This window comes from Diplotaxodon limnothrissa, linkage group LG15, assembly GCF_057381915.1.
Source record: "Diplotaxodon limnothrissa isolate DT_005_m linkage group LG15, D_limnothrissa_male_GT1.1, whole genome shotgun sequence".
NCBI classification, from domain to species: Eukaryota; Metazoa; Chordata; class Actinopteri; order Cichliformes; family Cichlidae; genus Diplotaxodon; species Diplotaxodon limnothrissa.
The window spans coordinates 5,644,460-5,659,908 of NC_140610.1; the positions used below are offsets into that span (position 1 = coordinate 5,644,460).

The 15,449-nt window shown below is 43.1% G+C and overlaps 1 protein-coding gene across 2 annotated transcripts in view; it reads right to left on the bottom strand.

Moving 5' to 3' along the window:
* Window positions 1-13,311: 13,311 nt before the first annotated feature.
* The window catches only part of LOC146616880 (MAM domain-containing glycosylphosphatidylinositol anchor protein 2), a 190,249-nt gene continuing 188,111 nt past the window's right edge, over window positions 13,312-15,449 (bottom strand). For both annotated transcript variants that reach the window (XM_085372252.1, XM_085372251.1), the window contains exon 18: window positions 13,312-13,400. In XM_085372252.1, coding sequence (XP_085228378.1) covers window positions 13,312-13,400 — 89 coding nt within the window. The remainder of the gene's footprint in view (window positions 13,401-15,449) is intronic.

Sequence of the window (15,449 nt, forward strand, 5' to 3'; positions counted from 1 at the left end):
TCATCTTAGCATATTTATATGCATATTTATAATTATACGGTTCTTGGAGTGAGTGCATACACTCATGAAGTTTAGTAACTTCAGGTCACTGCAACAAGCCCAGGTACAGTTTACCGACGGATGGGTACAGGACCTTGAAATGCACCGTGTAGAACGAAAGACCATCGTACGTATCATAAGTTTACCAGTCTCACAAATTGTCGTCATAAATACACATTCCTTAACCGTTTATTAATAGGACCTTTGAGCTCAATGGTAATTAATTAGTAGTGGAAATAATTTCTGGTACCCATCACAGAAATGTAGCAGTGACAATAATATTGTATGCTGTAATCGTACTGGGCAATTAGTGATACAAAAAAACCTGTTTTATCCTGTGAATAAAAGTATATGTTTTTGTCAATGTACCATAATAACAGAAGCGAAACGCAATATTCTGTCAGGACAATTCACTATTTATGCACAATAAATAAAGGAGCATAGCGCGACAATTTCTGTTCAGCGCCAGACTTGCTTGTAACCTATCACTAATTATGTTATGAAAATGACGTATTAACTACTAAAAAACACTGACCTTCGTGTAAATGCTTGGAGCAGACTAACCTGTGAGCTGGAGTGTTCTGGGACGTTATATTTGATCTTTGAATGGCTGCAATCCAGGCCATTTTATATTTGGGGTAAAATATCAAGTCTTTTCAAGTAAACCAGTTCAAGTCCAATTCAAGTCCCAAGTCATTGGTGTAAAAGTCCAAGTCAAGTCACAAGTCTTAGAACATTTTTTCAAGTCAAGTCTAAAGTCATAAAATTAATGACTCGAGTCTGACTCGAGTCCAAGTCATGTGACTCGAGTCCACACCTCTGGCTAAGGTACACTACATTTTATGCATATTGATATTATGCTTATGCAAATGTAGAATGAAGTCTATTAAGCTAATCCAGCATGATTAGCTTAACCTGGAAACAGTTATTACCTGGTAACCTCTGAGGCTTCTTTAGTGGCCGATTCAGCAGTGAATTAATCCAACAGCCCAACTTTACAGCTCACCATGTCTACAGCCTAGTCATGATTAAATAACATTCTTTTTGGTCTTTGTAATCCCATCTCTGCTAATTTTATTTACTAAATTGGACCTCTAGAACAATCTGTGATGTTCGTGTTTTTTCGAGTATTACTAAGTAAAAAATACATAACTTTCTGTGTGGTTGTTTGCACTAAAAGACCATCTAAGAAGTCTGTGCTCCAGGTTTGATCACTGAAAATCCTAATTTTATTTGTATGTTCATTAGAACTAATGAACCACTTGCTAGCCTAGCCTGTTTACTTGATAACTCTGCATTCAAACATTTGACTCCAAAACCCCCCAATATGGCAGCGACCAAAGTGCTGCCTCTGTGGCATACAACGTACTTCACAATCTTTTTTTGGCCACATTGTCGTGACACACCAAAGTCACCTGTTGGTGAGAGGAAGAGGAATATGAAACTAATTGCCTCTTTGCTACTAGCCCCAACTCGGCTTGACCTGACCCTGTTTGGTTTTGTTCGTTTTCCATCACAAGTAGGGATTGTAGAGAACCAGTTCTCAGTAGTCTGCTTGCCTATTGATCCATTGCCTATTGATCTATTTGCACTTGCACGGAATTGCACTTGCACTTCCATTTGCAAGTGCAAATCCCCCCCACCCAAAAGGACAGGATGTGTTGCCATCTGCTGCACCTGTATGAAAAAAAACACACCTGGATAACAAAATTTAAAAAATGCCGAGTGTGAGTGTGTCTGTATGATGTACTTATAACGTACTTAAAGAGGTCCATGCCACTCCGGACCATCAAAGAACTGGGTCAACGATCAATCAGCTGAAAATACCGGCACAGTCTCCAGTGTGGATGTGGACAGTACTTTTATTTTTTATTGCACAAAAGGATGAGAGCGCGAAGGTAAAGTGCAAACTGCATCCTGAACAGATAAAACTGCGTTATGCTGTATCCAGAACTTTGGCTCTTTTCAAGCCTCTGCACAGACATCATGCTAACACTAAGCTAGTCAAGAAGCCAGAGTGTTATTCAAGCTGAATGGATGCTGACCCCAGCCCAGCAGTCAAACCCTGAACTTCAAAGAGGTGAGCACTCAGACTGCAACCTCTATTTTCATCTTTGCTTTGTGTTCTTGGCTTTGTATTGATACCTAAATACTAAATGTCACATGAGATAGATTACTTTTTTGAGTCCAACACTCATCACAACAAAGAGTGGAAATACTTATGAAGGAGTCGCTCTCATGACCCATCCAGTGACATCACTCTCTGGCCAATCAGTGGCATCCAGTCTGTTGACATCAGCTCAACAAACTGGATGTCTGTCGGCTCAGCTGGAGCCCAGGCTGAGTAGGTACTAAAAAAATACCTGGTAACTAGAGATGGGTATCGTTTAGGTTTTATCCGATACCAGTACCAAACCGTACAAAATACAAAAAACATTTCTAAAAGACAAACAAATATTCATATAACAGAAAATGAACAGTGGGTAACGACAGCGAGACCTGGAGGGGCGTGATTGGGAGGAACGGCCTCCCTGATCTGAACCCGAGCGGTGCTCTGTTATTGGACTTCTGTGCTAATCACAGTTTGGCCATAACGAACACCCTGTTCGAACATAAGAGTGTCCATAAGTGCACGTGGCACCAGGATGCTCTAGGCCGTAGGTCGATGATCGATTTTGTAATCTTATCAGCAGACCTGCGACCATATGTTCTGGACACTCGGGTAAAGAGAGGGGCTGAGCTGTCAACTGATCACCACCTGGTGGTGAGTTGGATCAGGTGGCGGGGGAAGACGCTGGACAGACCTGGTGCACCTAAACGCGTAGTGAGGGTGTGCTGGGAACGTCTAGCAGAGGCCCCAGTCCGCGAGATCTTCAACGCACACCTCCGGCAGAGCTTCAACAGCATTCCGAGGGAGACTGGGGACATTGAGTCCGAATGGACCATGTTCAGCGTCTCCATTGCCGAAGCTGCTGCATTGAGCTGCGGCCGCAAGGTGGTTGGTGCCTGCCGTGGTGGTAATCCCCGAACCAAATGGTGGACACCAGAGGTGAAGGGAGCCACCAGGCTGAAGAAGGAGTCCTATCCGGCTTGGTTAGCCTGTGGGACTCCGGAGGCAGCCGACAGGTATCGACAGGCCAAGCGGAATGCGGCTCGGGCAGTGGCTGAAGCAAAAACTCGGGTGTGGGAGGTGTTCGGAGAGGCCATGGAAAAAGACTTTCGGGCTGCCTCGAAGAGATTCTGGCAAACCGTCAGGCGTCTCAGGAGGGGAAAGCGGTGCTCTACCTGCACTGTGTATAGTGCTGGCGGAGCGCTGCTGACGTCGACTGAGAAAATTGTCAGGCGGTGGAAGGAATACTTCGAGGACCTCCTTAATCCCACTGACACGTCTTCCGAGGAGGAAGCAGAGTCTGGGGATGAGGGGAATGACCCGCCAATTTCCGGGGGCGAGGTCACTGAGGCAGTTAAACAACTCCTTGGTGGCAGAGCCCCTGGTGTTGATGAGGTCCGCCCCGAGTTCCTGAAGGCTCTGGACGTTGTAGGGCTGTCCTGGTTGACACGCCTCTGCAATGTTGCGTGGAGATCAGGGGCAGTACCTGTGGACTGGCAGACCGGGGTGGTGGTCCCCATCTTCAAGAAAGGGGACCGGAGGGTGTGTTCCAACTACAGGGGGATCACACTCCTCAGCCTCCCTGGGAAAGTCTATGCCAGGGTGCTGGAAAGGAGAGTTCGTCCGTTAGTCGAACTTCGGATACAGGAGGAACAATGCGGTTTTCGTCCTGGTCGCGGAACACTGGACCAGCTCTTTATCCTCTCCAGGATACTTGAGGGTGCATGGGAGTTTGCCCAACCAGTCTACATGTGTTTTGTGGACTTGGAGAAGGCATTCGACCGTGTCCCTCGGGGTGTCCTGTGGGAGGTGTTGCGGGAATATGGGGTGTCTGGCCCATTGCTACGGGCCATTCGATCCCTATACAACCGTTGCAAGAGCTTGGTTCGCATTGCCGGCAATAAGTCGGACTCGTTCCCGGTGGGTGATGGGCTCCGCCAGGGCTGCCCTTTGTCTCCGGTTCTGTTCATAATTTTTATGGACAGGATTTCTAGGCGCAGCCAAGTGGCGGAGGCCTTTCGCTTTGGTGGCCTCAGAATCTCATCTCTGATTTTTGCAGATGATGTGGTTCTGTTGGCTTCATCGGGTGAGGGCCTCCAGCTCGCACTGGAGCGGTTCGCAGCTGAGTGTGAAGCAGCGGGAATGAGGATCAGCACCTCCAAATCTGAGGCCATGGTTCTCAACCGGAAAAGGGTGGAGTGCCCACTCCGGGTCGGGGATGAGTTCCTGCCCCAAGTGGAGGAGTTCAAGTATCTCGGGGTCTTGTTCGCGAGTGATGGGAGAAGGGAGCCGGAGATCGACAGACGGATTGGGGCTGCAGCTGCAGTAATGCGGACGCTGCACCGGTCCGTCGTGGTGAAGAGGGAGCTGAGTGTAAAAGCGAAGCTCTCAATTTACCGGTCGATCTACGTCCCTACCCTCACCTATGGCCACGAGCTGTGGGTAGTGACCGAAAGAACGAGATCGCGGATACAAGCGGCAGAAATGAGCTTCCTCCGAAGGGTGGCTGGCCTCTCCCTTAGAGATAGGGTGAGAAGTTCGGCCATCCGGGAGGGGCTCAGAGTAGAGCAGCTGCTGCTCCACATCGAAAGGAGCCAGCTGAGGTGGTTCGGGCATCTGACAAGGATGCCCCCTGGGCGCCTCCTGGGTGAGGTGTTCCAGGCATGTCCCACCGGGAGGAGGCCCCGGGGCAGACCCAGGACACGCTGGAGAGATTATATCTCTCGGCTGGCCTGGGAACACCTTGGTATTCCCCCGGATAAGCTGGAGGAGGTGGCTGGGGAGAGGGAGGTCTGGGCCTCTTTGCTTAGGCTGCTGCCCCCGCGACCCGGCCCCGGACAAAGCGGATGAAAAATGGATGGATGGATGGACAGTACCAAACCGGTACGTTTGAAACGGTGCCGGTGCTTAAACGGTGCTCAAACCGGTGCTTAAAGAATGGAGAACACAAAATTTGTCCAAAAACCTCTCATGTTCAGTTGTTTTTTTGTGAAAAGATAACAATGTTAGCCTTTTCTGCAGCTATAGGGCATATATGGTATCACTCTTGGCTGGAAGCAGTGCTTAAACAATGGAAAAAAACCCAACTTTGTCCAAAAACCTCTCATGTTTAGCTGTTTCCCAGTTTTTCTTTGGTCATTTCAGCCTTTTTGGCCAGGGTGAAGGGAGTATCTGCCATCAAACAAGAAGACAGCCGCATGTAACTACGACGGTGTTTGCTAGTTCACCTTATATGCTTTAATGTAATAACGTGGTTAGCCTACTCAACGTAAATTACACACAAACAACATTAAGCTACTCACGCAGAGAAGAACGGCTGCTGCTGCCATCGTCATCCGTCATCATTTCTGCTACACTGGCAGGGCTAGGGGCCAGGACTCTTCTCTTCGGGTTTTGGGGGGATGTTGCTAACTCCGGGCCCGATAACAGGCACCACACCTGCAGTAGATGTGCTCAGTGTGAGGTCTCACAGCAGTCTATCAAATACGGTGCATTTCTCGGCTTTTAAAAAAACGCTATGCGTCGCCATGTGTTTCATCGGATTTGAGGTGTTACCTCCTTTGCACACCTGGGCCTGCCTACTATCCTCGGAAATGTAAAATGATTGGCTAGAATCTAAAGTGTATCACATCTCAGGAAAAAAAAGCACTGAAATGAAGCACCGAAATGTGCGCTGCTTTCCGGTCTGGTTACTACCGTTTATGTCAGAACCGGTGCCATCATGGCACCGGATACCGGTACCCATCCCTACTGGTAACAGGTATTATCACTGAGTGGAAACCCTAAAAGCTAGATGAGTTCAGCCCAGTAGATACTATTGGGGAAGAGGTTTGTTACCTGTGTTAATAGGAAACTTTTGAATTCCACACAGTGTTACAATAAAAAAAAGTTTTGTTGTTTTTCTCTTCAGTATTTCAAAGTCATTCCAGTCTGCATTCAATACAGCAGCTTCTGCTCAGGCTGCCACTCTATAAGCTTTCCTCGCTCAGGAGGCCCCTGCTGACTAAACTTTGGATGACTTTCAAGTCCCCCCCCACACACCATTGTTACGCCTCTGTCTTTCCTTCAGATGTCCTTTTCTCGCCACAATCAACTTGCATGCTCTCAACTGTGAGAGGAAAACAAGCACAGAAGAACCACAAACTGGGAAGTACTGTCAAAGGAACAATTTGCACAACACAAAAGCTTTTGTTGAAAGTCCTTTGAGTGGGAGACAGGTGGTCACTGTGGGAATAACTTGGCTTTCTCTTTGAAAAACTATAGGGACAGGAGTGTCGAGTACTGACTAGACACGGGAACAAGAGGATTTGTGTTAAAGCATTCAGCACATAACACAGCACATTCTGTTCCTCGTCATTATATCCTTGTCTTGTAAATTCTCACAAAGCACATAAAATATTCCTTGTCTTTATTTTTTCATTAGTTGCAGGTATGGCACAAAAAAAAAAAGGATGATAAATCCAAAGAAATACAGTGGAGGAAAAAAAGTAAAAGAAGCCTGATCATATATAAATATAGAGCACAAAACAGAGAAGAGTGACAGGTCATCATTACAGGGTGTTGGCACAGAACAAGATAAATAACATCACTGAAACACAGCCTTCTCAACAACCTTGATATTACAGCATCAAATTTCATTATTTCCCGGGGTCTTTCCAAGAATGAAGTTGGGGGTGGGGGTGGCTTTCAGTGCTGGCAAACGTCTTCATTTTGTCACCTGCATGCAGTCAGCTTCACCGATGGTAAATAACCAGAGCCTGCGAGTGCTTTGCTTCAGCTTGGTTTGTGATTTCTGATCAGAACGGAAAGGAGAGGAAAGCCATCGACAGGCAGCCCGATTCACTCCAATAAAGGGGAAAGTTGGTGCCAAAAGGTGGCAGCTTTCCCGCTGGTAACGTTGACACACTGAGGAGCCGTGCCATCAAATAGTGACATCCCGCTTCTTTCCTGTAAGAGTAAAATGAAATCTTTGAAATGTGTCTGCCTTGTCCAGTTATTTAGCGAGGCTGCTGTTGAGAAATCACTCATGACTGCCAAAATCAGACAGCATGGAAGCTACTGCAGTAAGGTAGACATTTTACTATAAAAAAATACACACACAGAAAACTGGGTCGTACGTTTCAAGTTTAAGGTGACGGACATTTAGCTCCTCTTTGAGTCTGTTAAACTAATATTTATCTGAATGCCAAAAAACCTCTGCGTCTGCCAATTTTGCCAGTACTGGTTGAGCCTTACTGCAGTACCAACCCCCCCCATTGGCACCCATTCTCTTTGCTGAATCAGTACCAAGAAAGCAGGGTTGTGTGTATAGTGATAATTAGGGCTAACAGCTGCAATTATATCGTGCTAGTGCAACTGAATAATTGTTTTTCTTTAGGGGAGCTAATAGCACAATGAATGGCACGATGTGACAAAGCCCTTCTTAGGTTGAACAGAAAATGAGAACATTTCCACTCAGAGAGAAATGTTGGCACTGTTCCTTTTAGAAACCCTCAAAGCACCAGGTGATAAGTGGTTAACTACAAGGTAAGATTAACAATTTTCTAGGCGTTTATAGCCACAATTTAGAAGGCAAAATTAAAAATTATACGCGAATGTCTAAAATATTTAAAAAAGAAACTTTGGGATCAAATGAGAGTTGGAAACTAGTTTAGCTGCATAACTGAACAGGACTCCATTCTTTAACCTAGGATCTTTTCGCACAAGTAGTATATTGCGAGGTATGCACTTTCTGGGAATTAAGGCAATTCTTTGTTATAAATCACATATTGTCACATAGCAACGAGTCATGGTTCTATTCACATGGATAAACTTTAATCAAATTTAGCAAAGAACTGAGAAATTGTTTTAACATATTGCCAGCAATTGTGTTCAATCTGTGGCCTGCACAATCTGTGACAGACCACAACCTTAAATGCTACAGTACCTCCATTTCAGTGGTATTAATGCTTACTGGGTACATTCATGCACAACTGCATTATTCATTCATGTATTCATCAATGCATAAATGATTTTCTTTGTAAGAACTCAAGATAGAACAGCATTGAAAACTTTGCTTTCTTAATACTGCGAGACACCACCCCAGCTGACATTAGGTCATTGACTGTCCAGTTGAATGAAAGACCGGTACGTATAATTTTTGTTACACAAGGCAAACCAAACATGTCATCTAATCAGGGAGGAGGGTGAAACTGCAGTCTAAGACAACAAACAGCATCTCTGTAAGATGCACTGCAGCCTGCTCTCCTCTCCCAACAACCAAATGTTTATTGCCTTTTCCATGCAATAAAAACTGACTTGTGATGCTTATTTTACTAGTGTTACAAAAGTAAAAAAAAAGAGAGGCAATTTCTAATGTATGCTGTGACCAACACGACGTAATGCAATGCATTACAGCCGGCCCAAACACCTTATTGGTAACGAGCCGTATTTATCATGACTGCAGGCTTTAGTACTTCAGCTCTGAGCCTCCAACTCCGAGGCTGTTTTCTAGTGGGTTTGATTGCCGCATACTGAAAGGAAAACATAACGCAATCAAAAAACAAACAAAAAAACCCCCACATAACACCCAAGCTTCAAAAAAGGACCTTGGAGTGAAACTATGTTTCAGTGAGAGGAACGTGAAAATGACTATTTAGAGAAAAGGGGAGTAAAGATAGAAAATTAACTGCACGTTTTTCATAAAAATGCACCAATGTAGGATTAAGCAGCTGCTGCTGCACACAGAGGGAGATGAATCGGGTTATAAGGGCTTACCTGTAATGTAGGATATAACTATTGAGCAGACAATAAATATAGCAAGCATCACTTCCGGCATGTGGTATGCTTAAGTATTGCATGATTTTTGACTTTTATTATATTGCAGTACCTATGGTATTCCAATTATTGCACATCATGCTACAAAAAAAGGTTTATGACAAAAGTCACTTAAAAACATATGGTACTAATACCGCAACTAATAAAACAGCTGGAACAAACAGCTAATGTCATGGGTCCGGATACAGCGATAAATAACAAAACACTTGGCAAATGCAGTCACGTTAAGCTGCAGCACCTAAACTAATCTTGAAACAACTCATTTCCCCTTCTTCCTTTAAGAATACTTCACACCTTCTGCCAACACAGACGCTTCTTATCATCAAAATAAAGTCGGTAAACACTCTACACTAAGAAAGTGTCACACAACACTGTTTACATGTTCAAAACTGTTAATCCCCCCCCCTCAATTGTACTTGGAGGACTTTTATCAAGGAAGAGAGCACAGCTGAGTGTGAGCTACTCACTAGACTTACGTCCCTCAAAGGGCAGACACACGCACAAAGGGTGTGTGTGTCTGCACAGAAATGGAAATCAAAGGCACAGCGAGAACTGCGAGAGCATGGAAATAAACAATGATCCTTTTGGCAGTATAATTTCCGCCACTATTCGCCAGCCTTTTCTCAACCCGAGTGAATTTTTTTAATTTGCATGAATGTACCCAATATGCATAAAAAATGAAATATATTTATATATATAATGCACCATGAAACAAAAACAGAAATGACGTCTGCCACTCGTAAATCTAATATACACAAAGAAGATAAACAGGAGTTTTGCATACTTTTGGTTGTTATTTTAAAGCAATAATTTGACATTTTAGGAGGAAAACAAAAAAAAACCAAAAACATTTTTTGACCAGAGGAGATTAAATTTTTTTTTCATTTACTATGAACAGAGCACCAGCCAGTTAGCAGAGCACAATGGCTGGACACAGGAGAAAAGAGGAAGCCTGGCTCTATCCAAAGATTACAAAACATGACTGCCAGCACTTCAGCTTGCTAATTACCTCATTAAATCTCTTGTTTAATGCTAAGTCCAAATACAACAGTTGGTGGTCTTACAGTGATGGGTTGGCCTATTTGGGAGCTTTGATGGCCAATGACTTCCTGTTGTTTCGACTCATTGTTTTAACATGATTTTTTTAGCAATTACGGAAACATGATATGCCATGATGAACTTCAGAGGTGCTGGTTGATTGCTTTAGTTACCCGTGCACAGATCCAGCTTACCTGATTTCCCTTATTAGGTCACACTCTGCAAGCCTGTTTCCCAAAATGCCAAATTGTTCCTTTAAACCTTTGAGTAATCTGTCAGTATATCGTATTCTTCTCATTTGCTGAGCTTTTGTTCTCACTGCGAATCGACCAGGTACTCCAGGATGTAAAAGGAACAGTCACCAGCACATCTTGAACTCATATCCATACTTAATAACAGTGACGACTTGAACGGGGCACTTTGGCACTTGTCATTACCTACTATATCACCGGAGGATATAGCAACTAGCTAATGGAGATTGTATCTGAAATTATATTATTTGGAAACTGTCAAAGTCTGTGTCAAAGTCAGACATACTTGATGTTCTTGATGTGTCCAAAACAACCTATAAAAGTCTGAAAGTTCTCATCATCAAAAGCACACAGAAAACATATGTTTTAGTAAGACAATACACCTAGTAAAGAACTCCCAAGAACTCCATTTACATTCAGTGTGATCCTAAACCTTGAAATGAAAATGTCTGAGATTAAAAAAAAAAAACAAGAAGAAGAAGAAGAAAACAAAGAAAACAGGAATGGAGAGCAGATATTATCTGTGATCTCTGTAGTAACATCACACAGATTGTAACAATATTGTTAAGATGCCGTGAAATGCTCATCATTCTGCTCTGTTTTGATTAGCATATTTATCTTCTTTACATGTATCAGTTTCTTATCACACCTATTGTACACAGCTTGATGCTCACGCATGTACACTACCCACTCTGACTAACCCAGGCTTCCACTGAAGAGGCTACATATAGTGAACCACAACACCAAAATGAACCTTTACCCAGTTAATTTGCTTTCTCCGCCGGGTTTCCTTTTTTGTTCTTTAATGCTGTGGTTGCACTTTAAATAAGAAGATACCGAGTTTTTTAAAAAACCCCAAAACAAAGTTCAATTTTCAGTTTTGTTGCAGAGAGCGGAAAAGCCTGAATTTGTGGGAGTAGGTCACATATGTGCGAGAGAAATATAAAATGGATTTTAATATGCTGAACTGTATGTTGTGCTTCCTGTACTCCAACATAAACATATATCATAAACCTTTGAATAGAGCTTCTTTAACATTTACAAGTTATACATTTACCAAATTGGTTTGCTTCTTTTGCTTCCACCAGCTTTGATATTTCAGCAAATGCAAAGGGAGACAACAAGAAGTAAAAGGAAGTTAAGTCATCTTTAACAGAAAAAAATGAAAATAAATAAAATAAGAAGCAAGACACAAGTCCTCAAAAACGTTTGTCATAACCAACAATGAACGGAATTTTTCATTTTCTTATTTTCTCTTTTTTACAATACATGTTTTTTTTTTTAAAAACCCCGCTGGTTAAGGTTATGGTCTCAGGTAGATCTTCCACAGTCAATCTTCACAGTTTGTGTAAAAGCAGAGAAACATTCTCGCTAGAGTAATAAAATATCATGACTATTATTATGGTCATTATTATCTTTTATTCTCGTATTGTTCCATAGAAATGGTGGAGGATAGGGGTGAGGCGTGTCACCCTAATGAAGCGCCTGCAGTCCCAAAGTTCCTGCTCTCCTCCCTGTACAACGCAATGTTTTATTCAGCAGTTGTTCTTTTGTTTTGTTAAAAAAAAATCTTGCCCGCAGGGGAGGAGAACTGTGGGAATGGAGAGTGGGGTAGTCATTCGGTGAAGTGTCTTTATCCTCCTCTATGATCTTAAACTGTTTTCCTGCACAAGACAACCCCCCCCCCCCCAAAACCTCCCCCCCACAAAAACAGAACAAACAAGGAAATAACAAAAAAGGATCCAGAGCCTCACTTTGACCGTTGCCACTCTTTTTTCTTTTTCGTAATCCAAATTGTTTCCAAACCTGTGCTCAGGGTCTGCCAGCACTGCCTGGTTGGCTGCCCCCACATGAAACTGTGCATAGGCATAGGCTTAAGTGCATGCACACACAAAAACGCGCGCTGATACTCGCGGGAGACTGCTCCGTCGGGAGTAAAATCCGGACGCGGCACAACCCCCTCTCTCGATCTTGAACGCGCCTTGCCCTCCCATCAGCACTTGTGGGGCAAAAGAAACATGTAGAAAATAGCCCATCAGAGGAAACATGAACAGAGACTTGTTTGATGTCGATTAACACCCAGGCTCACGATTCGGTTTGTAATCTGAAGGCACTTTGTTTCATGGCAGAAAGTAAAGTGGCTTCTGTTCCACAGGCAGACCGCTGACTGAATATTCGAGTGGGGCCTCGCTAATCGGACCTTCCTCTACTCTCTGCCTGTTTTTCCTCTCCCTCCTCTGCTTTGTCTCCTTCTCATTTTTAAGCTCGAACGTCTCTCTGCCTTCCAGTCCACCTGTCTACACCTCTGCTGAGCCTTCTGCTCTTATTGTTCTGCCACCATACCGTCAGTTGGCCACTTGGACTCGTGAGCACAGTGTTAAAAGATACGTAGGCAGCTACAGGGGAGTAAGCAGACAGAACTAAATGTTGTCGGAGTCCTTGTTTTTCTACAGTACAGCACCGAGCAGATAAAGAAATGCCAAAGAATGACACGAGGCTGGGCTAAAGTGAAAAACAAGTGTCGGGGATTGGCATCTGGTGCAAGAAAATGGAGATAAAGATACACAGAGAAAGGTCTGATTGAATGTATTGATAAGCAGGGAAATGTTACTTCATATTCAAAAAGTCAGCAGTGTCTGTATTTCCTTCCGTCGTCGAAGGAAGCTTTCCAGCGCCTCATGAAATGGTTCTTGTGCTTTACAAACTACCCTCCCACGATGCTTGTGATCTCCTCCGCCGGTCCGGGCTCATTCGTCGCCGACCTGCCTTTGTGCTCGTAAAGACGTCCAGAGTTCTGCGTCAGCGGGTGTTTTTCTGTAAAAGAGGTCTCTTTAAAAAAAATGTAGCGCATCTTCTTTATTTACTTTTTGTGTAACTTTTTAATCACTTATTTTTTCTCTCTTGCTCATTTAATAACTGCGGCCTTTCTGTGGTCTGCAGTCCATGGGGGGACCCCGCTGCTTTCAGGATGCATGAATCTTTGGTGATTGGATGTTGAGGGTACAGCTCACAGACGGCGGCTCTGAATATTTGCCTCTGAGATGATGGAGAAATGGGTCACCTTTGACCTTCCAGGAGGGTCAGCACCAAGGTGACACATAGCAGCCATATATGGCAGGATGTGGACAGAGCCTTGGCGCTGAGATCTAAATGGGGGGGGGAGAAATAAGCAAACATTTCAATACAAACATGGGAAGATAAGTGGTGAAGGGAATACTGATTTTATTACTCATACTATTTAATATGGCTTTATCCATCTGTAGCATGCTGATTCACTTCAGAAATATGTTGAGTGTGTTGAATACTAAAGCTCTTCCATTTAGCCAAATACAAGACTATGCATACAGAAATATTACTAACTCAGCAGTCATGAAAGAGCTATAACATCATGATTATCCCTGTGGCTTTCACTATCTTTTAATGAGCTTTTAACTAGTAAATAATGGGCTGTTACCAGCAAAGAGCTCTGCTGCTTAAAGCTAATGAGTTGCTCGGTAACCACAACAATTGGTCAGTTCAGCTTAAAGATCTGAAGATTCGGTGTGCAGACGTAAAAGTCAAATTAATGCTCTTATCTAACATCTGTGCATGAGGCTGCAGTGCTCAGCATTGTGTTTGTGCGATGTTTTTGTTCTGTTTCTGTTCTGGGCTTTAGGTTAAATGGTGATATTAAATTCACTACATACAGCTGAGGTCAGAAGTTTAAATACACTCACCATGGGGATGAATGTCATGGTAATTATGGGCTTTTAATGATTTCTTTAAAATGATTAGACAGCATACATCTTTAATTACTGAAAAACAAGAACTGGATGCACAAGTTTTAAATGATTTTGAATTTTCTCTAATCTACACAGGGTCCAAATTATATATACACATACGTAGACCACCACTTTGGACTAGCAATTTGCACTTTGGTGAGACACTTCATTAGACAGCAACAAGCTTCCAGCGTGATTCTGGTTGGATATCTGAGCGTTCTTCTTGGCGGGATTTGCAAGATCCTTTTAAATTGTGTGGTTTCCTGGCACAGTCCTGGCTTTTAAGCATAATCTACATTCAAGAAGTTTGATGTTAGCCTGCTTTATCCATTCCAAAACCAATTTTGATATGTGTTTAGGACCATTTGGAGGTAGTTTATTATTTTATCAACTTAGTGCAGTTTCCACTTCATGGCGGGCTTGAGCATTGGTGGTTCCTGGGTTGTTCGTTAACATCCTAACCAATTTCCTATCATCTCAGAATCACACTTTGGGTCTTGTACTTATGTATAATTGTTCAAACTGATTATGCGCAGTTGTTTGGAAAGGGCCCATTAAGCTTCTGAAATAGCCTTTCCAAAACCCCGACCTCAACACTAGTCAAAATTTGAGGACTATGCTTAAAAGCGAGGTCTGTGCCCACAAACCAACTAATTTAAATGAACTCTACTAATTATGCTAAAATAGGTGGTCAAATATCCAAGCAGAATTATACCAGAAGCTTGTTGATGGCTTCTAAAAGTGTTTGGTCGAGGTGCAACGTGGCAAGGGACAAGAAGCCCCAAATTAAAAGCCCCAAATTAAAATTACATTCATGTGTATGTAAACTCCTAACCACAAATGAAGATGACTGTGAGGGATTCAGTACTATCACAGGTGTATCCCATGTCTTTCCTAAAGTAAGCTGGGTGGCTCCAGAACACCCTGCCCACAATAGCTGGATAAATGGTAAAGCTGGATCTCCTGCTGTGCAAGAAAGCAAATATACGTTTTCTCCCATATGTTTGCTACTAACTTCTTTGAACAAATCCTAAAAACAGACACAATGTAGCATTTTTCTTTCTGAGCTGGAAAATCAGTCAGAAGTCATCTCTCATCATTCCTCACGACATCTTGCTCAGTTTCCCCCTCTCACATCACGCCGAATCATGTAAGATTCATTGCGTGAGATTGAATTGCATAATTCATAACATTACTCTGTCCTCAGCCCGGGCGACTACTCCTTTACTTCCAAAATGAATTAATGCTGTCGCTTTGAATCATAATGCACCCAAATGAAAAATAACCTATACAATAACAAACTCGCAGCAACAAAAACAATGCATCTTGCGGACCGAGAGCACTGTCTCTGATTGCCGTTAGATGGGCAGTTATTTTCCACCACGGACGTGAAAAATGAAAACAGATTATCTTGATTCATTTATGGCATGTTAA